Source organism: Hirundo rustica, chromosome 1, assembly GCF_015227805.2.
Source record: "Hirundo rustica isolate bHirRus1 chromosome 1, bHirRus1.pri.v3, whole genome shotgun sequence".
Classification (NCBI taxonomy): Eukaryota; Metazoa; Chordata; class Aves; order Passeriformes; family Hirundinidae; genus Hirundo; species Hirundo rustica.
Window position 1 is genome coordinate 136569261 of NC_053450.1, and position 22125 is coordinate 136591385.

General features: G+C 38.1%; 1 protein-coding gene across 2 annotated transcripts; it reads left to right on the plus strand.

The window, feature by feature from the left end:
• The first annotated feature begins 795 nt into the window (after nucleotides 1–795).
• ARL5B (ADP ribosylation factor like GTPase 5B) lies at nucleotides 796–16886 on the plus strand. 2 transcript variants are annotated; one of them, XM_040084115.2, is made up of 6 exons: nucleotides 796–945; nucleotides 8541–8601; nucleotides 9747–9894; nucleotides 11486–11569; nucleotides 13236–13387; nucleotides 15285–16886. In XM_040084115.2, the coding sequence occupies exons 1-6, from the start codon at nucleotides 900–902 to the stop codon at nucleotides 15331–15333; spliced, it is 540 nt and encodes a 179-aa protein (XP_039940049.1). In that variant the 5' UTR covers nucleotides 796–899; the 3' UTR covers nucleotides 15334–16886. The 2 variants fall into 2 exon arrangements, with proteins under 2 accessions (XP_039940049.1, XP_058279388.1); XM_058423405.1 differs by lacking the exon at nucleotides 796–945 and adding an exon at nucleotides 5860–5947.
• The last annotated feature ends 5239 nt before the right edge of the window (nucleotides 16887–22125 follow it).

The window sequence follows — 22125 nt, forward strand, 5'->3', positions numbered from 1 at the left end:
GGAAGTGCCGCCCGCCAGTGTCACCATGACAGCCGGGCACGCCGCGCAGCCCGGTGCTCCCACCACGGCACGGGGAGGGCGGCAGCAGAGCCTGCGGGGCGCCGGAGCTTATGGGACTAGGCGTTCTAGGCATTGCTGACATGGCTTGTTTGTTTGTTTTTGTTTTGTTGTTTTGTTTTCTGAAATTCTGCCGAGTGGATAAAAGTAACAGCTTTTGTACCTGAGTAGCGCCGCGGGCTCGCTCGCTAGGGCGGAGCCGGGCTCGTGCTCACTTACTGACCCGCCAAGGTGCGGCTGAGGAAACACGAGTGGGTGCCCACTCAAGAGCTCTCAGTACAGGAACCTGCAGCACAGCCCTGAAAGCGGATCCGCTGCTTTCACAAGCTTTACTACACAAGGGAGTACGGCCTGCCCTGAAACTCTCAACCCCTCCCAACGGCTGAGGCCGTGGACCGGCCACAGCACCGCCGGGCTGAAGGAACACGGGGCCGGCAAAGGCGCGCTGCCAGCGCATCCCACCCCGGCACCGACCACCGCGGCGGAGGCCAAGCGCTCCTCGCGGCATGCGTCCCGTGCGGGGCGGCTCCGTCCTCCCGACCGTGCCGACCCCAGACTTCTCGGCTTTCCGCCGACCCCGGCGTCTCCTCGCAACTCTCCTCGCAGACGCGCCGCCGCCATGACGCCGCAGTGCCGCCCGCGGGCCGCGGGGGCGGGGCCGTGCGGCCGTTAGCGGGGCGGGGCGGCGCCGCGTGCCCGCCCCCTCCCTGCGCCCGCCCGCTCGGCGCTGCCGGGGCCGCTGCGGGAGCCTTTGCCAAGGGAGCTGGGGGAGCCTCTGCCGCCGCCGCCGTCTGGCTGAGCTCGGGGTGCCCCGGGCGCTCGGCGGGAAGCCGAGGCCAGGCATGGGCCTAATCTTCGCCAAGCTGTGGAGCCTCTTCGGTAGCCAAGGTGGGCGCGCGGGCCCGAGCCGGCGGCGGGGCGGGCGGCGAGTGGAGCCCGCGGGGCTGCGGGGGCCGCGGGCAGCCGTGGGGGCTCGGTGCCGGCTCCGCTTGCCGGGCTTCCCCTAAAGGCCCGCCCAGCCAAAAGTTGGGTTGTGCTTTGTGCAGCGCTGTGAGCGCTGGTCCCGCCGCGCCTCATGCTCGAGGTCGCTTTGTTTGAGTTGCCGAGGTGGTCCCTCCTCTCCCCTCCTCTCCCCTCCTCCCTGGCCGCGTTGAGCGCGTCGTCTGCCCCGGGAGCCCTTCGGGCGGTGCGCGCCCGGCATCCGCGGCGGCCAGGACGGCTGAAGCTTTGATGGACGATGACGGTCCGTCTTGGCATCGCCGATCCTGCTTTTTAAGTCGGGATCTGTTATTAAAATCATGTTATTTTTTTAGTCTTTAATTAAAAGGAAAAGAAGAACGCCAAACATGTAGGGCCTTCGAGCCAAAGTTGTTAGTTAAATACAGTTAGTGACCCAAGAAAATCAGTTCTGCAGCCAAAAATTAGAAGGTCGTAAGGGGATAGTATCGCTTTCTGTGCTCTCCTGCCCAGTTCATCCAGGCCCGTAATCACGGTTCACGTTCTAATCCAGAGTTCAGAATTTGCGACTGCCACCACCTTTACATCAGATGGTTATCATAAAAGTAGAAAATTATGGTTTATCTGTTATTTACTTGTTTTAATGATTTTTCCTTACCTAGCCAGCTTTGATTAGAAAATTAAATAGTTAACAGTAACATCATTTTGCCTGCTCCAAGCTCAGGGCCTCAAAGAAAAACAATACAAACAATAATACGTTAATTGTTCTCTCATCAAGTTTCAAAATATACGTATACCTCATTACCACTTTAAAGTTATTGAAAATGCAGATAAGTCTTTTTTGTACAATGCTCTGTCACAAGTTTTGGAGGCAGATACACCATGGTACTTTCATAGTTTTGTCCCTGTGATTGCACATAACCCATTCTAATTTTGTTGGTACCAGAGCAGAGCCTCAGTGTGTGCACACATTGGCAGCTGTATATCAAACTGTCTCTTTCACGGGATGGGATTGGGATCCAATCCCAGATTATTTATTTTTCTCATGTATACACTATCCTACCACATCATTCCTGAAGTCTTCTAACAGAGTCTCCTCAATTTGTTGCTAATTTCTTATTTTCCTGAACTGTCAAACCTATTTGGCAAAATTCAATGTTTCCTCTATTCTCCAGAAAAATCTTAAGTAACTTTTTTTTTTTGTGTGTGTGTTCATCAAGTAGTGCAATCTGCAGCTCCTTTTCTTCCAAGTATTCAAAAGACTCCAGAGAGGTCTATAAGCAGGGAACTGATCAGGAGATAACTGGTGGCATTTAGTATTTGCCTCTATAGTAGCTTATGATGTCAGTATTTATCTTCAGGAAAACACATTGTCTTGGTTATTGTATATTATTTCCTGGAAAAAAAGCTTTTCTTCATTGTGAATGACCCTGACTGGATGCCAGATGCCCACCAAAGCAGCTCTATGACTCCCCTCCTCATCTGGACAGGGAGAAAACACAGCAAAAGGTTTCTGGATTGAGGTAAGGGTAGGGAGAGATCCCTCACCAGTTCCCATCATAGGCAAAACACACTCAATTTGTGAAACTAATATAATTCATTACCAATCAAATCAGAACAGGTTAATGAGAAATAAAACCGAGTCTTTTGGACACCAGCCCCCCACTCCTCCCTCTTTTTTTCCCAGGATTAGCTTTATTTTTGGTTCTCTACCACTTCCCTGCAGGAGGGAACAGGGAATGGGGGCCGTGGTCAGTTCATCACATGTTGTGTCTGCCGCTCTTTCTTCCTTATTGGGGGGGGCTGCATCCCCTGTTCCAGTGTGGGATCTCTCTCATGGGAGACAGTCCTCCATGGGCTTCTCCAATGTGTGTTCTTCCCAAGGTCTACGATTCTGCACTAACTGTTCCAGCATGTGTCCATTTCACGAGATGCAGTCCTTCAGGGATGGGCCATTCTAGCGTGGAACCCTCACGAGGTCACAAACCTGCCAGCAAACCTGCTTCAGGGTGGATTCCTCTCCACTGGTCCACAGGTTCTTGCCAGGAGCCTGCTCCAGCATGAGTGTCCAGTGGGGTCACAGCTGTCTTTGGGATCTCCCTGCTCTAGCATAGTCCTCTATGGGCTGCAGGTGGATCTGTGCTCCCCCATGGACCTCAGTGGCTGCAAGGGCACAGCTGCCTCACCATGGGCTGCAGGTGGATCTCTGGCACCTGCAGCACCTCCTCCCCCTGTTTCTGCATCGACCTTGTGTCAGCAGGGTTGTTTCTCTCACATATTCTCACTCCTCGTTTCTCTGTCTGTAATTACACCTGTGCAATAACCTTTTCCCGTCTTAAGTATGTTATCCCAGAGGCATTACACCTGTTGCTGATGGCCTTGGCTGGCATTGGCTGCATGAACATAGGAGACGTTTCTAGGAGTTTCTCACAGAAAACACTGTCAAAATCTCACTGTGAACGTAATACATTCATGTATTTAAATTGTTAATGAAAAATTAGTCTCACGGTTAAATAGATGAGATTACGTCACAAAATATTTACTCTTTGGCATTTATCCCAATAAGAGACTTTTAGGGTGTGTGCTGATCTTGTTTTAGTGCTGGATTTGTCTTTTGTTAAGTTTTTGCTTTGTTTTGTAGGGTTTTTTTACGTCCTCTTTTTGTGTAACCATAGAAAGGAAAGTGAGTTTTTTTCATGTCCAAAATTGAAATTTCATTCTAGAAAATTTGCTTCAAACAGAAATTTTTGACCTAATGGGAAATTATTTTCCAACTACACAACTATTTTTTCTAGGTAATTTCATTACTAATAACAAAGGATAGTAATTTCTGAGTTGATTTTGGTTGCTCTTCTGGTAATATCAAATCTTCTGGATTTGTGCATTTGTGCATTCTTCTCTTGTTAATTCCTTGGAGAATGCACAGGGTGTCCTGTGAAGCTGCTTGTTGAGCAGACTAGCACAGTAACTTACATGTTGATTTTGGCTATTCAGAGGGGAGTATTCCAAAGATGCAAATAGGGTTCCCTGTGTGAGGATCCATGGTATCAGTTCTCGTGGCTGGTGTGAATTGTGTGATAGTCTGCAGCACTTGAGACTGGCAAAAGGAAAGGTGAAACTAAGCAAAGATTTGAAAGTTCCATCTGCATTACATCAAGTAGAGCATGGGGGATGAGATGTGCCTAAGTCTTTCAGCTCTCAATATATATTCTCATAATCAGGTAGTAATTGAATGATATGAACTAAAATATTGATACTCATAAAAGGAACCGTTGTCTTTAAAATAGACTTGTCATTTTTCTAGGTGACTTTCCAATGGCTTCCTGATAATTTTTCCTTTTTTTTTTGAAATTGCCAAAAAAATTACACAAGTATTGTTTTCATTTAAAATATGCTCTGTAGCCATTTAAAGTCTAGTTAGTAAATGATACAAGTCCAGTTGAATTCACTTCTCTTAGTAACTTACTTTTAGAAGTTTAAAAAAATCAGGTTTCAAAAATGACCTCCTGAAGCTATGATTCAGTAGTCAAGTAGCACATTCTTCTGAGCAGCATGTAGTAGTGTGGATAGATGGTGGAGCCATTAAATTAGTGCCTTTGTTAATACATGTCTGAGTAAAACTTGCTTGACTTATCATTCCATCAGTATTACCAAGGTAGCTCTTAAACTGTGGATTAAAAATAGAAGTGAATGTCAGCAACCCTGATAAAGCTAAATGACAGTTATCAATACCTTTTTTTTTTTTTTTTTTTTTTTTTTTTTTTTTTTTTTTTTTTAATGTGGTGGATAGAGTTCTTTGAGAAACTCACAAATCTGTGGTTTACTTATTTTTGGAACAGTAATTATTCTGGATCTTACAGGTTGCTCTGAATAATTGCTGCAGTTATTTAAAAATTGCTTTAAGAAAAATAATGGTAAGTTCTAATTCAAGATGCTTGAACTTCTGTAACTCCACAGTTACTTCACTTAGGCTTACTGGCAGTTCCCAGTCAGGTTAGGAGATACCATTATCTGGAAAACCAAATGGCTTTTGGTTCTGCTGACTGCTAAAAGTTATTGACAGTTTCTCTACTTTCTTGTAATCAAGTTTGGGCATACAAAATGTTTTTTAGCAGTTCTTTTGTGCCTAAGAGAAGACTCTTAAGTTAGCTCTTAATGTGCAGAATGAATCTTTGTATTGAAACCTCTTTGACCTCCATAATTATGCTATACCTCCTGCTTTCTTTCTAGCAAACTGCTATCTGATTTCTGGCTTCATCTCTGAGGCCTCCAAGCTTCTTCTTTGGAACACATGAGCATTTTGTTTCATAGCCTGAAAGCCATTGGTACCTATTCAATAGTCATTTCTTCCAAATATGTTAGCGGTCTCATTATTAAAGTGTTTAGAATTTTTTGGTTTTTGTTTTTTGGGGGTTTTTTAACTTTTGCAAAATAGAGGAAAAGGCATGTTGGGAGAATTGAACCTTCAGGTTTGAGCCCTTTTACCACAGAGAAATATAGATGAGTAAGGGAAGAAAACAGCAAGAAGAAGAAAAGAGAAGTCTTTCTTCTAACATCTGCAAGAGGATAATCTTCACTGTCTTGTGTTTTTGTAATAAACTGCCAGAGATTTTTTTAGATCACATTACATATCAGTTTTTTAAACAGTGTGCTAGAAATGCTTGATGAAACTAAGAAGTCCTTGGATTCTTTTAAGGAGTAGTCTAATACTGTCTTTTATTTTTTCCCCTGCATATGCCTGCTTCTGTTTTCCCCATCTTCCCACCCTCTTCCTACGTGATTAATAAAGACTCTTCTCTTCTGCTCTCTCACCTTTGTTATGGATTTTCTTCTTGTTTTGCCAAGAACATGATGGACTGGGAAGATATTCATGAATACAACCTTAAATGAGTTTGAATACCAGCCAGTGAAAGGGAGAAACTTGGGTTAGTCTGTAAGTACAGAACACAAATAAATCCCTGCTTATGATTTACCCAGTAACTGACCTTCCTCCTAAATGTGGCATCTGTCTTCTCCTAGTTGCTCTTATAAACGAGTAGTTGTCGTGGTAAAATTCTGTCCTGTCATAGTTTGGTAGTTTTTAAGCTCATGTTTTTCCTCTAATGCACATCTGTGTGTAAATTTTCTGTATTTTCATCAAACTAGACAGAAATACAACTTTTGAATATGTTTGTAAGTTAAGAGTTTGTATTACTATGGTTCTGGAATCTGCTGCTTGTATGAAGTAGCCATGATTTAATCTTACTATTTTCATGCCAAGATCACTATTAATTAACACTTGTGTGACTGTTTATTGTTTGTGCTTATTCAATCACTGTGTAAAACACCATTTGACTATGAAGTAACACAGATAAGCTGTGCCTTTTCTTCCCAGTTAGTGTTGGACCATTCACACCAGTGGCTTTCAAAAGCAGCCATCTGAATGAGGTTTTTTCTTCATTACTTACAGCAGTGTGATGTTGTATCATCCAACACTCCAATCATTCATGCCTAGGATGATATGCTCTGATAAGATGAGAGAGCAGTGTAATGCCTTACTGGAATTTCTTTTCTTTCTTGAAAACAACTTAGGCAGAATGCTGTAAAAGTAGAATCATCTTCCTGGCAATGGTTGACAACGTCTGGCTTGGAAACAACGGAAGGGTATTTCTGTGTTTGACCTTTGAAAGTTCTTTAAATTTAACTATATTTGAAGAAGAGATGGGCAGTCAAGCTACTAGGCATGATTTACTAGCATTGAAAGTAGAGAGGATTTAATACTTCTATGTATTGAAAAAGGTTATAAATTACTGATGCTGCTGTTAGCGGGGCTAAAAGTATTCCTGCATTTATAGGCAGAACGTGTTCTTTTCTTAGAATATGTTGACAGGATGCAGTGGTAGGGGAACTGGCACAAGAAAATACATTTTGCCATCTGTTATGACCCTTTTGCATAGCAAAACTTTAAAAAGTTCCAAACAGGAAAATGTTATATTACAATAATATGCGGTATAAAAAGACCTAGATTACTATATATAAATAGATTTTTAACCAAAACACATCAATTTCTCCTTAAACCACCCACTTTTGGGGGTAAAACCCATCAATTTTCAACTTATGATAGATCTGATTTAGTAACTTTTTTTATCCTGTAGGTCAAATACGGTATTTTGTAGGAAATCCTTAAACTGTGAACCATGTTTTGCTTTGAAATAAGTGCCCTAGAATTGTAAATATTGTTTCTTTAAAAGTGAGCTTGTTCACAGTTTTATGTATCCATTTGCAAATTCTTCACTATCAAATGATTTGCTTTTTTTCTCAGTAATTGGATCAGTATGTTGTAACTTCACACATGTAGCAAAAGAACCACCATTCTAAGTGATTGTGCTACTGGATTTGAGATTCTAAGAGGGATTATTTACAGAGAAGCATATAAATTCTGGAGGACTTTTTTTACTCGTTTTGTTTGTTCGGTTGATTTCTGTTTTGTCTCCCTCATGCCTGGAAAAAAAAACAGTATTGCAGCAATTGGAAGATCACTACTTTGTATGCTGGACTTTACAGCAGGTTAGGGCACATGATCTTTCCTTTCTGCTCAGCACTGATGAGGCCTAACCCGGAGTACCATGTCCAGTTCTGGGCTCCTCAGTACAAGAGAGTCATGGACACTCTGGGGAGCGCCCAGTGGTGGGCTGCAAGGGTGATTAAGGGACTGGAGCATCTTGCATATGAGAGGAAGAGGTGCAAAAAGAGGGCAGAGCCAGACTTACCTTAGTGGTGCCCAGTGACAGGACTGGGCAGTGGGCACAAACTGAAACAGAAGTTCCCTCTGAACATCAGGAAGGACTTTCACTGTGATGGTGACTAAGCAGTGACCCAGGCTGGCCAGGGAGGCTCTGAAGTTTCTGTCTTGGATATGTTGCAAAACCCATCTGGACATGGTCCTAGGCCACTGGCGCCATGGGCCTGGTTGAGCAAAGAGATTTCACCAGATGACCTCCAGAAGTGTCTTGAGCCTTGACCATTCTATCATTCTGTGACTTTTCAGTTCAGAAGTTGCAAAGTTAGAATCTGTGGCCTGTTCAAAATACAGTTTCCTCTTAGGTTTTACTGTGGTACCTTAACAAATGGGTTTTACTCATCCTTGAATGTTAGGGTAGTATCTTTTGCAGTCTTTGGATATTTGTTGGTGTTCTTAGCATGATACACTGGTGTGGATTATATTTTTTTCATTGTACATTTTTTTCTAAAACTATATGTTAGAGGTAATCTTTGGTAACCATACCTTTATTAGATTTCCAGCACTGACTTTGCCCGAGACTGGAGTCTCAAGAAAAGATGAGGGTGGGTTTAGCTTTTTTTCTGTCCTGAAGTCACCACTAATCTGTGTAAGGTATTGAAATAAGAGAAAGAAGCAGTTGCTTTCTTCACTAAGGGAGAGTGATTAACCAGAATTATAATTATTGCTGGTTTTGCTAACTTTTTTTTTTTTTTTCTTTTTTTTCTTTTTTTTTTGTGTGTGTGTGTGTGTGTGTGTGTGTATGCAGAGCACAAAGTAATCATAGTGGGACTTGATAATGCTGGAAAGACTACTATACTTTACCAGTTGTAAGTATATGAACTAATTGTTTTTCTGTTTGCATTTTATTCTTTGTCACTGTTTGATCTTTGAAAATGAAGCTTTGTAACCTGGTGGAACTTCTAGGGTTCTAGATCACACTTTGTACATTAATGGTATTAGTTGTTCTAAGGAGAGTAAATATTTAAAGGATAAGTGAAGGAACTGCTGTAGTTTAAAACTAACCTGTAAATTGAACAAATTTGTACATCTAAGCACAGAGTGAACTGCGGATTTTTTCCCATGAAAGCCTGTCTGAATTTGTATTCATAGAAATAGTCCTATTGCCAGTAACTGCAGAAAAGAACACAGTTTTTAAATTAATGGAAATTCCAGCCACTTTGCAAAAATCCAGAAATATTTCCAAATGTTTCTCAACTCCAATGTTTCTCCATCTAAAATTTGTGATGGAGAATTCCTAAAAATTATACTTCAGCTTGCCCAGGTCCTGCCTTACTCATTTTCAGTAGCATTATTGCACCCAAATCTTGGCAGTATTACAAGAATATCCATAATAATTCAAGAGTGTTGTCAGGACCATAATTACTATGGTAATTGTGGAAAAGGAGGAGGGTGTAGCTAAATTAATATCCTTATATTTGGATATCAAAGCAGCATAGTGTGCTTTCCAAATTGACTTTCTATTCATAAACATTTTGAGCAAGCTTAAAGGTGGAACTGAGAAATTTTCAGCTGTGTAATCAAACAATCCTTTGTGATTTAGTATCTAGTTACTAAGTAGAGTGCTTTGATAAAATTATATTCCAATTGATGTTTTACACAGTTTAATGGTTTTGTATTCAGGATCTTTAGAATGGCAGCTCCTACTTTAAAACAAGTGCATTTTGAGTGTCTGTTAATGTCCTTTAGAAAGACAGTCCTCCTGAAACAGATGCTTATCCATTTGTTATGCCTTTTATGTACTTATTTTTCATTGCTGATTTCTTTAAGCATGACTACAGTCAATCCTTTTTAAAGTTCAAATGTATAGCTTTTTTGAAATGCGCCTAATTTTCAATATTTTTTGTCAGTGATGCAGACTTATTTTTCTACAGAAAAACTGTTACATCTGAACTGTAACAAGCCTTGTGGATTTTACTGACTGGTCCTTATGGTGTGATATTGTTTCCTTTAGCTTAATGAATGAAGTGGTTCATACTTCTCCAACCATAGGAAGCAATGTAGAGGAAATAGTGGTGAAAAACACTCATTTCTTAATGTGGGATATTGGAGGACAAGAATCATTGCGGTCATCGTGGAATACCTATTATTCAAACACAGAGGTATGAGAAGATGCTTTGAAATCTGCAAATCGAATTAAGTTTGTTTGAAATTATATTTATTTATTAGGAATATTTGTAGACTTTTGTAAAGATTGCAGCTGTATTATTTTTACATTTTAATGAGGAAGAATAAATTCAAGAAGTGTGAAGTATCTGGTATGTAGCCATTTTTCTGGTAATATTTGATGTATTTTTTCTGTATACTTTACAGTAATGTTACGATCTGTGCTATAAACTGTGAAGTTAGATTTTTCCTAGGTAATCAAATGGTAAATATATTTTCGATCAGATTTTTGCTTGCTTTTTAAAGTAGATTAAAAAGAAATTTTTGAAATGTAATGTGCAAATTTTGTGATGATTTGCAGTGGTCAACTGGACTTCTGTGCATCCAGTCTGAAATGGTTTTGAAATAATGATAATTAAGGACAAGGAATGAAACTTTCCCTAAGCCTAGGCAGCAGTATTTAAAAAGCTCATCAGCCCGTAGCTTTTATCCAGAGGAGGAAGGAAAGTCTTGCTGTGCACTACTCATGAGGTACTGGCAGAGCTGCTGTTGCTGAAAAGGTTGGAGTAGAATTCAGCAACAGCTGAATTGTGGGGTTTGGTTTTTTATGACAGTCTTTTTGAGGCCAAGAGGTTATCAATGCAAAAAGGCACATATAATCACTGAGGAGTCTTTTTGAGGCATCTACATTGATGTAAAATATTCTAGACTTCATTTCTTGCCATTTCTACTAGAAGCAGAGACCTCTTGTAGATATTACTTATTATATAAGTATCCCATCCTCTGTAAAATCAGCTTTTTTATCTTTTTCTATATCTTTTCCTATACTTCTGTAGAGAGGTGAGATCAGTGATGCATCATAGATCTGCTGCAAGCCTGATAATGGCATCTCAACCTTCATCTCTAGTATTTTAGACTAATTTTTTATTTTATCTGTGAAAGTGCAGCTGCATCTGAGAAACACATGACAATAAAGAGACTTCTACCAGCATTATCTGGTATAGAGCAATAAGTTCTTGCCATTTATCCCTTGAATATCTTTGATTTTGGAATTTGGACAGATGCATATATTATTCTTCTGATACTTTGGGGATGTTCTTCATATTCTGTCTAGCAAGTATTTGAAAAATCCAGTGCCTTGTAATACTTGGAAAGAAGGACTTTCCCTTTACTTAGAAGCTTTGTCTGCTGGAAACAGTTGAGGAAGAAAAGAGATCTGTTTACTATGCTAATCCTAGCCTCTCTCATATGAATAATTCTGTTACTGTTCCTCCTCATCTGCTAAGCATTTCAAAGTCACAGCAGCATTAAATTGACTTAGGTTTTCATACTTTATGGTCATTTTCAATGGCTAATGAATCCCTTTAATTTTATAAGGCAAAGTGATTTGGAGCATATGTGGGAGAATTACAGCAGCGATTTCTAATTCTTTTTTGCTACTGTCTTTCTTTTCTCTCTTTTGTCATTTTCTCTTTTCTAGTGTCCTCTGAAAGTGTATGTCTCTTCTGTAGGAAGACTTATGGTAGTGGTCTCTTGAAATGTGCTTTCTGTAATTTGTAGTTTGTATTTTTGGTGTTTTTTCCCTAGTTCATCATTCTGGTTGTTGACAGCATTGATAGAGAGCGACTTTCTATTACAAAAGAAGAACTTTATAGAATGCTGGCTCATGAGGTATGGTGGGGAGTTGGGATAATAGTTTTGTTGAGAACAGTCAAATAACACTTCATGCTTCCTATGTTAACAAAAACAATACCATCAGGAAAAGAAATCAGAGAATTAGTGTGCATGCATGTTGATCACATTTTAAAACCATGTAAGTTAAAAACAAGCAGAAAAATTATTATGAAGCACCCTTCTAATAGGACTTGCTTGATTGTAATCAAATGAGTCTTTACTTTGCAAATGTTGAACTTGTGAATGAAACTTATGCTTCATATTAATGTAACCGGGTATTATTGTCGTTTACCACTGACTATTTCAGTTGGCTAAAATTAAAAAAAAAACTTGGAATTGCTTGGGGTTTTTTTGTTTATTTTAATCCTGTTCCTTAAAATTAAAGAGCATATATCATAGGATGGGAAAATTCATTTCAGTTCATTTTCCTTCAGAATTATTTGGTTGTATTTTTATTCTATGTTGTCCTGGGGACTGTTCACCCTCAAACATACTAAATTAACTTGTACAGTGGCTTAGGTATAGAATGTTAAAACCTTTTGTGGTCACTCTAAAGCTGAATTAAGGTTGTTTTAAATCTAAATATTCTCTTTCACTTTTTGAAAGAAAAGAATTTAGTACAGTGCAAGTAGTCCTGTTGAGTTCATTTTTCTAAGAGGCTTGTTGTGTTTCACATAAGTGAGTTTTTGCTTTACAATTTAATTTAATTGTAGTTTGGATCTAATAGTAAGGAGTAAATCCACTGCAAAAAAAGGTGGAAAAATTACTTCTTGTGGTGAAGTTTTCCCATGTAGTTTTTTTTTTAGTTTCCAGTCTCAAATCTTAGGAGATTGTGATCTACTATATCTTGAAAACAGTCAGCAGGCCTAGACTGGACTACTTGTAGGGTTGAATTTTCAGCTGTAGATCATAAAGCTTTGTTGTTTTCAGGGTTTTTTTATCTTGGTAGAAAAATAATCTCAAAATTTAATGTGCATTGAAATGTATTGAATACTTTTAGTTGCAACTGTCAGCTTCCTGAGTACTGCATTTGTTTACCCTTCTGCACTTTTAAAGCAATACATTCCAGTTCTTGTCTCATTGCTGTTTGGCATGCTAAATTCCATACTGAAAAAAACAATTACTTATTAAACCGATGCAGCATTATTAGAGTTCCCTTTTTGGAACACTAGGGGTAAGCGTAGAGGAATTGAGAAAGCTTTCTTAAATTATTACTGCTTTAATCAATGTAAAACTTCTTTAATGAAGTTGAAAGCAATTTCAAGGGACTGATATATCTAGGAGGCTCTTCCATTTGAATAGTATTTATTGTAGGACTTGAAGTGTTTAACCAGAAATAATTCCGCTGGCTGAGTGGTTTGGAGCATTATAAAATGTATTTTGACAAGACTTTCATTAGTTATGTGTGAACATGGGGTCAACACCAAAAGGGTACTCCTGTAATACATTACAATTTGTTTCTCTGTGGTGGTGAACACTTCTGAATAAATTAGTTTTTTCAGTCTTACTGTAACGAATATTTAGTGTAGCAAGACAGTTAAAACTCCATGCTCCAGTGTAATTGTAGATTAGCTTGGATACAGTTCTTTTAATACATGAAGTCAGCACAATAGCCTTTTAGTTCTGTACAATAACTGTTAGGGGTACTCTAAATCATTTCTAGGATTTACGGAAGGCTGCGGTTCTCATCTTTGCGAATAAGCAGGACATGAAAGGCTGCATGACGGCTGCTGAGATATCTGCATACCTCACCCTCAGCTCCATAAAGGATCACCCGTGGCACATTCAGTCCTGCTGTGCTTTGACAGGAGAAGGGTAAGTGCTTGCTATGGCAATTCCTGGTAAATGAGAATACTGATTCAGAAGCCCGCCAAACCAAACACCAAAGTGGATTTTCTGAAAGTTCATATATTCTGAACTTTGCAGTCACAGGGACATTTTGAATTTTTCATTTTCATAATTGAACCTTGTGGGTTTTTTTTATAGCTTAAACTCCAGAACTTTCATATGAAAATTTTCCATTTGTTATTAAAAACCCCAAACCAAAAACCAAACACCACCCCTCCACCAAAGTATGTAGCTATTGACATAGCTGTCTACTCTCTCTGTGCTACTCCCTTACTCTTCTGTGTCTTCCGGTATTTAAAGAAATATGCTACTGTTCTCTTCCTTTATATTCTAAACTACGGGAAGCTTCTAAGCTGCAGGGTTGAGGTGTTCTGGGATTTTTGTGGTTGGTTGGCTTTTTTGATTAGCATTGAAGCATAGTTTTGATGAAAAGTTAAATAGATCTGTCATAAAACAAAATTTTTACCAATATTAAGCTTTTGTTTGTATCTGGCTAATTAGCTAATTTTGAAATTCACATTTTACGCTAAAAATTACTGAAATGGAATGCTGGTCTAGTGTTTTAGTCTGTAAAATATTAAAAAAACCATTTTTGAATACCATCTAACAAGTTGGATATTGTCTTGTTTGTATGGTGTGAAGTGTACTAATTTTTCATCTTGATTTTTAAAACAGTCTTGTAATGTGTGATATTTAGGGGTTTTTTTCTGCTGTGTTGTACAACCTTTACAATAATGTGGTCTTGTGACATCCAAAATAGTGAAGCTGACTGAGTATTCGGGAAGGGAGAGCATCTGTCACATTTTCTAGCATGAAGTATAGTCTAATGTCTTGGAGATATCTTGTAGAGTGAATGGTGGCATTAACTTCCTTAGAGTGGAACGTATTAGTGAGAACAAAGTGGTGATTTTTTATAGGGTGGTTGTATTGTTTCATTCTAAGAGTTAACTCTGCTTTCTTTCTACCAGTTTTGGTAAAGTTTCTGTTGAATACGCAGTTGATGTGCTAAGATCTTTAACCAAGTTGACATTTGAAGAAAAGTAATGAATACGAGGTTTACTTTAGAAACAGTGGCCGTCTTAGGCTGCTTCTTCCGTATTGTAAAACAAAAAGTGATGAATATTTAGAATACTTCAAACTATGACAGTAGTGAGATCAACTTAGAAAAAACATTCCCAGATTAGATCATTGAGCTGACTCTTCCTTGGGAAGATAACCTGGTGTGAGTGAGGCTAGCATTCTTGGATAGCTCAACCCTGATTTACTGTACAAAGGAAGAGCTCAAAGGGGTATAAACTAGGTAACTAGATCCCTAGAAAATCAAAGGAAAGTTTGTCTTCTGAAATGCAATGGAGCTTTTAAATGGAGATGCAATTTGAGTTAGGAAGCAGATTAAATCCCATGCTGTCTTAGTATTTGATATAAACACACTTCTAATTTTGTAATATAATTTTAGAATTCTTGATATATTGTCTTCTCATGAAAAAATTCAGTCTGGATAACCTGCCCTTTATCTTTTAATATTAATATGTAAAGATCTAGCTTTCTGTAAAAAAAGAAAAACTTCTTTGTTTCCATGTATTTGTGAGCATTTAAGGATAGAGTCTTTTAGGTTTGCAAGGAAAAAAGAATTGAAGTACTGCCAAGCTTCAGTAAAATAGACTGCTTGACCATTTTCGGGTGGCTAAAGCCTAAGCAGACTTAGTTTAAAACACTGTTTACTCTGTTCAGCTTTCAATCTCATTTCCAGTTGATTTAATTTATTTTAAGTAGATGTTTTACACAGCTACTGAAAACAAGTAGAAAATACCTTCAAGATGCTGGAATGGGACTGGTACCAATTATAACATCTCTTATCTTTCAGATTATGCCAAGGCTTGGAGTGGATGACCTCCCGTATTGGAGTGAGATAGCTTTTTTTTTTTTTTTCCCTTTTCTTTTTTCTTTTTTTTTAATTCCTCCAAAAGAAGAGACTTCTATTTATCCTGTGAACATGTAAATTTTTCTGTACTTTTGGCTGCTGAGGCAGTGACCAATATTTAATTTATATCAGCCAACCTCTAAGTTGTGCTTGAATCAAGCGCACTTGAACTGAAACACAAGAGTATTTTCTTAACATTTTTAATACACTAATCTTCAACTGGATGAACATATGTGAATCTGTTTTTAAGCATTGAAATTCCTCTGAATATGAATTCTAACTTTTTCAATGATAGCTTTTTAAAATCTGTTTTGTCATTGTCGGTATTTCATATTTCCTCTTTCTAAATTGTTGTATAACTTACTAACATAAATGAGCACACTTTATTTAAAATTAAAAGTAGTGTTTAGGTTAACTTTACTCTGCCATAGCTTTAACCTCAAAGGATGCCCATATCTCCAGCTGGGCTTCCTGGAACATTAGTAGAGTTCTAGTCAGCACAGGAATTAAAAGTTATGAATGCAAATTTTTAAATGCTTAATGAAATAGTTACAGTTAATATTGTTATGGCTTTTAATCTGATATACAATGGAACTTCTGCCTTAAAAGAAATCTGTTTCAGTCTCAGTTTCTCTGGTACGTAGTTCTAGGACATTCTAGTATTCATCTACTTGAAGATACATCTCTGTACGGTGCATAAAAATATTACTAAGTGCTGGTGTAGTCGTTTAGAACTTGAATACCTTTTCAAAGATAAATTTGGAGACACAGCAGCCGAAGTTATGTGTAGACTTGCTGTGTCCTGTTAAAATTTTAAATTCTGTATACATGAGCCTTCCTCACCTTTTAGTGAGAGTGCTGTTTTCTAAATGAATACAAAATCAAAAGGGAAGCCAGATTTATAAATAAAGCAAAACCATGGTGCTGTATCTGTAGACTTCAGAGTGAAGCTAATCTTGGCATTTATTTACCTACTATCATATATATTTTCAGATGCTGTTACAGAACAATTATTTTGCCTTCATTTTTGGTTTTGGTCTTGTTTGCACAAGCAGAGAATTTTTGACAGTGTTTGAGTTATGTTCCTTCACCTGAAATTTGAAAAACAGGTGGTGAAAGAGTGGATCCAGTAACTGTTAATTCAATTTTAAGGGAATTAAGTTTAATGTAAAGATAATAAAAAGGTAATATTGGAGTTAATAGAGGACATTAGGCATCGAATAAGCCTAACCACCAATTGCCCCAAAGAAACCCACATGAGGATTAAAAAAACCCAAGAGATCAAAACCAGTAGTGGACACCCAATTCCTTGCAAAGTCCCAGCAGCAGTCAGGTACCCAGCCTATCTAAATGCTTGGCAGGTTTTCCAGATGCACTGTTCTGCACTTCTGCATGCCTAAAAACCACATGGAGTTTGGTTACCAGAACTGTTTTGCAAACTGACTGTAGGCCTTTGATGACAAAATGTTTTTGTTAAATCTTGTTTGGAAAATTTAGGCACAATGAGTTTTCCTTAATAAAATTTTAAGCTTTGTAAATTTCAATTTGCTTCCATCTTATTTAAATAAAACTTAATGAAATTTTAAAAGTATCAGCAAATATGTTGTCATAACTGTTGGAAATACTTTGAACATATGTGGAAACAGTGATGGGTTGAATGAAGTTGTATATTATTGGCAGTAAGCAAAAGTTGCATTTAGGACTACATTGAGTGTTGAGTCAAAATGTTCAGAAAGTAATTAAAATCAGTGAAAAGTAGAGCATAAAGAAAAAGGATGAATGTAAGACAAGATTAAAATCTTAAACCTGCTTGCTGTGATGTTCAGCTGTTTTAATGTGTGAAAGGAAGATTTGTTTTACACTTAGGAAAGCAAATTACAAAGGAAAAAAAGTGGTAGTATGAATGATGTTTCTTGTTTGGTGTCTTAAAAATAAACCTAAAAATAAATGTAAATTTCAAACTGAAATTATGTCATTCAAAATGTAGTCCTGAATAATTACAAAGAGCACTAGCTGAATGTATAGATCTTTGATTGTTTTTATTTTTAAAAAAGGTGTAATTTTGTATTTAATGCTTTCTAGGTAAAACCGTTTGTAAATCTGTAGTTTGATTACTAAATCCAGTCTTACCTGAGGTTATACATCTAACTTTGATTAGGAGGAAATGGTCTGGTTGTAGATATTAGAATATCAGAATAATGGATGTTTTCTTTTAATTCAAAAGAATCTAATTTTCTTAGCACTTAAGACCTTTAAATATCTTTACAAAATTAAACATTCCTGACAAATGCTATGATTTTCATCACCTAACAATTTCATTTGCTGCAACAGTTTTCCATTGATAAATATTGGTTTGTTCACAGCACTATTGCTGTGATTTTTTTTTTTTCTTTTTTTTCTTTTTTTTTTTTTTGGAGGGGGGAAACAGCTTGGTATGGAATTTTGGGAGGCCTAATTTTAATAACTTCAGAGCCTGTTAAACTAAAAGTGATTTGATCAAAGTATTTTTTAAGGCTTGCCTGCCTTAGAATGCTGTGTGTGTCTTTGCATTGCCAAATACTGCATTAAGTTTGCTAATTTGAATGTTGTAAATACCTTGCAGGTAGTTTTGCACTTTGAAAGTATTCTCTGTTAATTATGCTGTTCACAAAGAACAATGTTAATCGCCTTAAGTTCAAGAAATTATGGTATCCTATGCACATTCATATTGTACTGCTATAAATCGGTTGGCACATGGCTTTTTATTTGTTTATGTTTTTTTACTTTTTGTCTAGGTGACAAAGAGGTTCAGTATCCCCAAAGCAGGGATTCTTCCCAGCTCTTTAAACACGCTGCATGCAGTAAGGCAAGGAGGACTTGGGCACAGCTGCTCAAAATATTTGTCATCAAAATAAAATCGAGTTGTTCTGTGAAGTTGGATGGGGTTTTTGTTTGTGAGTACTCTGTGGTGAAGAGGTATTGCAGCAGTGTGGAGCCTTGTCACTTTCGTTTCATCTCCAGTCTGTTCACTAGGGCAGAATGGGGGCCTACATCATGTGCAGCTGTAGCCAGTTCACAGAGCATCCTTGGCTGGACACCTGCTTCCTTTCATCTCAGAGAAGTCCAGCTTTGATCCTAAACACACTGTCACATCGTTTCAGCCGTGGGAAGCGCGGATCTGTCTTTGTTTTAGTGAAGGGTGTTAGTTTTAGTGGACATAGTAAGAATAAAACAAATTCAGACAAAAGACTGGGAAAAAACTTGTGGATCTTTGTGTGTGGATTTGACTATATTTAGCATTTAGCTGAGTTTGCGCTTTCCTTTTGTAGAGTCTGCCTTGTAAAAGAATTTGGAAGGCAGCAGTGAGGACAGCAGGATGAGAAACCTGGCTACAATGCCAACACTAGCAATAAAAACCAGCATCTTAGAACAGCCTTCACCTTCTTCTAAAATTACCTTGATGATGTTTCAACATTGAGTGATTCTATATTTTACTTCTTAGGGGTTAGTGCACTAGAGAAGCTTCATGCTGTCCGCACGGTGTGTGCCCACCCTGCAGGCAGGAGAATGTGGCTTTGTTTCTTGCTAGGTATGCTACTCTTCAGTTCAGTTGATTATTGTTTTGCTGGGTAGAGATGCGCATTTCATTAAGAAAGTTTTTCTGGATGTAACTGAGGACATTCTTCCAGTTGCACACCAGTTTGTGTCCCCTAGATGGCAGGAAAGGATCAGTTTAACAGTGCCATACCTGCTTTAGCATGTGTTCTTCAGCATCTATGTGAAAGACTTTTAAAATGCCTCGGTAAACGAAGAGGCTGTGTACCACTAGCTGAACTGTGGGAGTCATGCTTAGATGAAATGGAGACAGCATAAAGGAGAGGAAGATTGAATCGCATCTTCAGTGGGAGGAAAGCTTACAGTGAGTTTTTTAAAAATTTGAAACTGTTCTATAGCTTTAAAGGCATTTTGTCTTAATTCTTTATGGTTAGAATTATATTCCAAACCTTCTATTGTTGCTGCAACTGAAAATGTAGACAACAAAAAGAATTAATACAATTCCTGGCATATTTCATTTTAATAATAACTTGTCTGTTGCCCATGACATGCTTTATATTTTTTGAACTTTGGTTGATGACAGTTGCTTCTGTAATGTTCTGTTGCACTACTGCTCCTCAGAAATTGCAAGGATCTGTCACCTTGCAGTGTGTTTAGTTATGATGACGATTTGTAGTCTTTACTATATACTACTGCATATGAAAGCTAAATTCAAGTAAAATAGTAGTTCTGTTGCAAGATTTAGATTATTTTTAGTGTAAGTAGTGCTCAAAATAGCAACAGTTACAGTGGGCAGTACCACCAAAAGATTTTCATTGCCCATGTTGTTTCTTGCGTGCAGTTGATGAAATGTATTTCATATTTGTGTATTTCTCTTTATGCAGTGTTTTAAGAAGTTGTTTACATTATAACTATTGACAAGAGTATTGCCTAATAATTAGCACTTAATTTTTATGTCCACATTGAAAGTTACTGCTGGCCAATCTTCTTTACAGGTGGAATTGACTTGTATGGTTTCAAAGGGCTCATCCTCTATTATGAACAAGAAAAGAAACAGTGAGAAGTGTTGGGGCATCTCAGGAGGGAGTGAAGTCTCTCAGACCATAATTTCATGTCTTTTCTAAGCATATTCTGGACTAAAGCAATGAGCAGGAACTTCTTGAAACTCACTGTCTGTTTTGGCAGCTCATCTTTTACAACTAGAAGCAAAAGTTAACTTGTATGTACAAATTGTACCAAAGAGTTTAGTTGAAAAAACCAGACATCTGGTGGGCCAGGTGGGAGCAGTCATGACCTAACCTAGCTGTGCTCTGAGTCTGTAGAGTGAGATCCCATCTGTTCCCAAAGCCACTCAGACGTACTGGCACAGTATTCAGAATCTGAGCATGCTTTCCAAGAAAGCTGACCTGGAGATCCCCACACCCTGATTGTGTGGGTACACCTTCTGTGTGGGTTGTTCAGCCCGCAGAAGCCATCTCCAAAGCCCTACGCAGAGGCTTCTGTGCTCTGCAGTGCGCACGGTGCACTTGCTGTGCCCACAAGGAATGAGGTGGACCTGCCTCCAGAGTCTTCGGTCTCACTGCACTCCTCTCTTGAAATGACCATGAAGTCACTGGAAGCTGAAGCGTACCAAGATAAACCTCAGTGAAAGTATTCATTAAAATTTTCAAATGTGAATTTCAGTTTCAGTGACATTTTTTCACTGACAAATTAATTAAACCTGTTTTCCTAACTGTTGGTTGGGAAAATGTCTACTGTGTTCTTCCAAAAAATTTCAGAAAGCCTGTTTCAAAAATAGGGCTGCTAAGACTGATAGTGACTTAAAATTTTGGTAACTGTTGAAATCTTTCACAATTTCTAGAAAAATGAGACTCTTTTCTCAACAAAACTCCGGTTTTTGGTCCCTCATGTTTCAAGACTGCACTTTTAAGGCAGTGTGTTCCCCAAATCGTTTGGATGTTTTTCATTTTTCCATTCACTTCTCCCATATTCCCGTAGAGGTTTTATTCCCTTCTGTAGACTAGTTCACTAATTTAGGCTGGAATCTTTGCTATTCTAAAGTCGTGTTGAAAAAAGGACTTTTTGGTCAACCTTGAAAGTTTGACAGGCTATCTTCAACCACCACCAGTTTCTCCACTGTTGGGAAAGACTTTAAATGCATGTTTTAAAAATAGCATTGCTAGATACTTGGTGTTGATTTCAGTTGAGTACACCACAGTTAGAATCTGAAGAAGCCAGTTGAAAGATTAATGTTCAAACTTGTGGGAAAATATGAATTACTTGATTTGTTTTGAAAGATACAAATGTATATAAAAATGTATATATAAATTTCTCATATATAATGGAAATGGATGCAAAACACATAGTCTGTCCAGTGAGTATTGAGCAAGATTGTATTGATCTTACAAAGGCCTAGGCTCTCAGTTCTTAGCACTGCCTTTCCCATCCAACAGTTGCTTTGGATTCAGCACCTTTCAAAGATAAATACAACCTATCATCCCTTCACTCTTTTATCAGTAAGTTGCAAGGCGGCAGCTACTTGATAGATTCCATTTTCAGTTTAGTAGGGGATGTAATATACTTTTGTTCTGGAGGAAAATTGGTAAGTAATTACTGTAGAATTAAATCCTATTGCTTCTGTGAAAACAAACAATACAGGAGGTGTCTGGGGACTTGCAGTAGGATGCATAATCCAGCAGTACTCATTCTTTATAGAACTATCTAATTAGGAGTTAATGAAAAAATATTGGACTGCTTGCAATTCTCTACACTGGTTCTCTGCAAGTGTAGAAAGTTTCTTCCTCTGAATCTATGTTTTTGCTTTTGTTTTTTAACTGCAGTGAAAATGGGATCTTATATTAACATGAATTATTTATGTATTGGTAATAAGCAATTAAGTTCAGTACCTTTTTTATTCAGTTAGTGGTTTGATTGTCTCTTCTGTGCAGTCACGACTTTCTTGTAGACTAAGTATAGATTTACCAATTTTTGCCAAATTAAAAGATTTTTTAAAAAGGGGAAAAAAAAAAGGTTGAGCGAGAAAGTAAGAAGGGTTAACTACATATAAGTTGGAATAAAGAAGGAGCAGAAGTACTTTTTTCTGAAGTCAAACCATGTGAATCTGTTTGCCTTGTTCTGTGTGTCTTTTGTAGAAAAAAGAATGTTGATGTTTTTAATTGTGCTGAGCAAGTACTAGACAGAGGCACCATGTGTGAACCATGGGCTTTATAGTTGAAATACTATTTTCGAG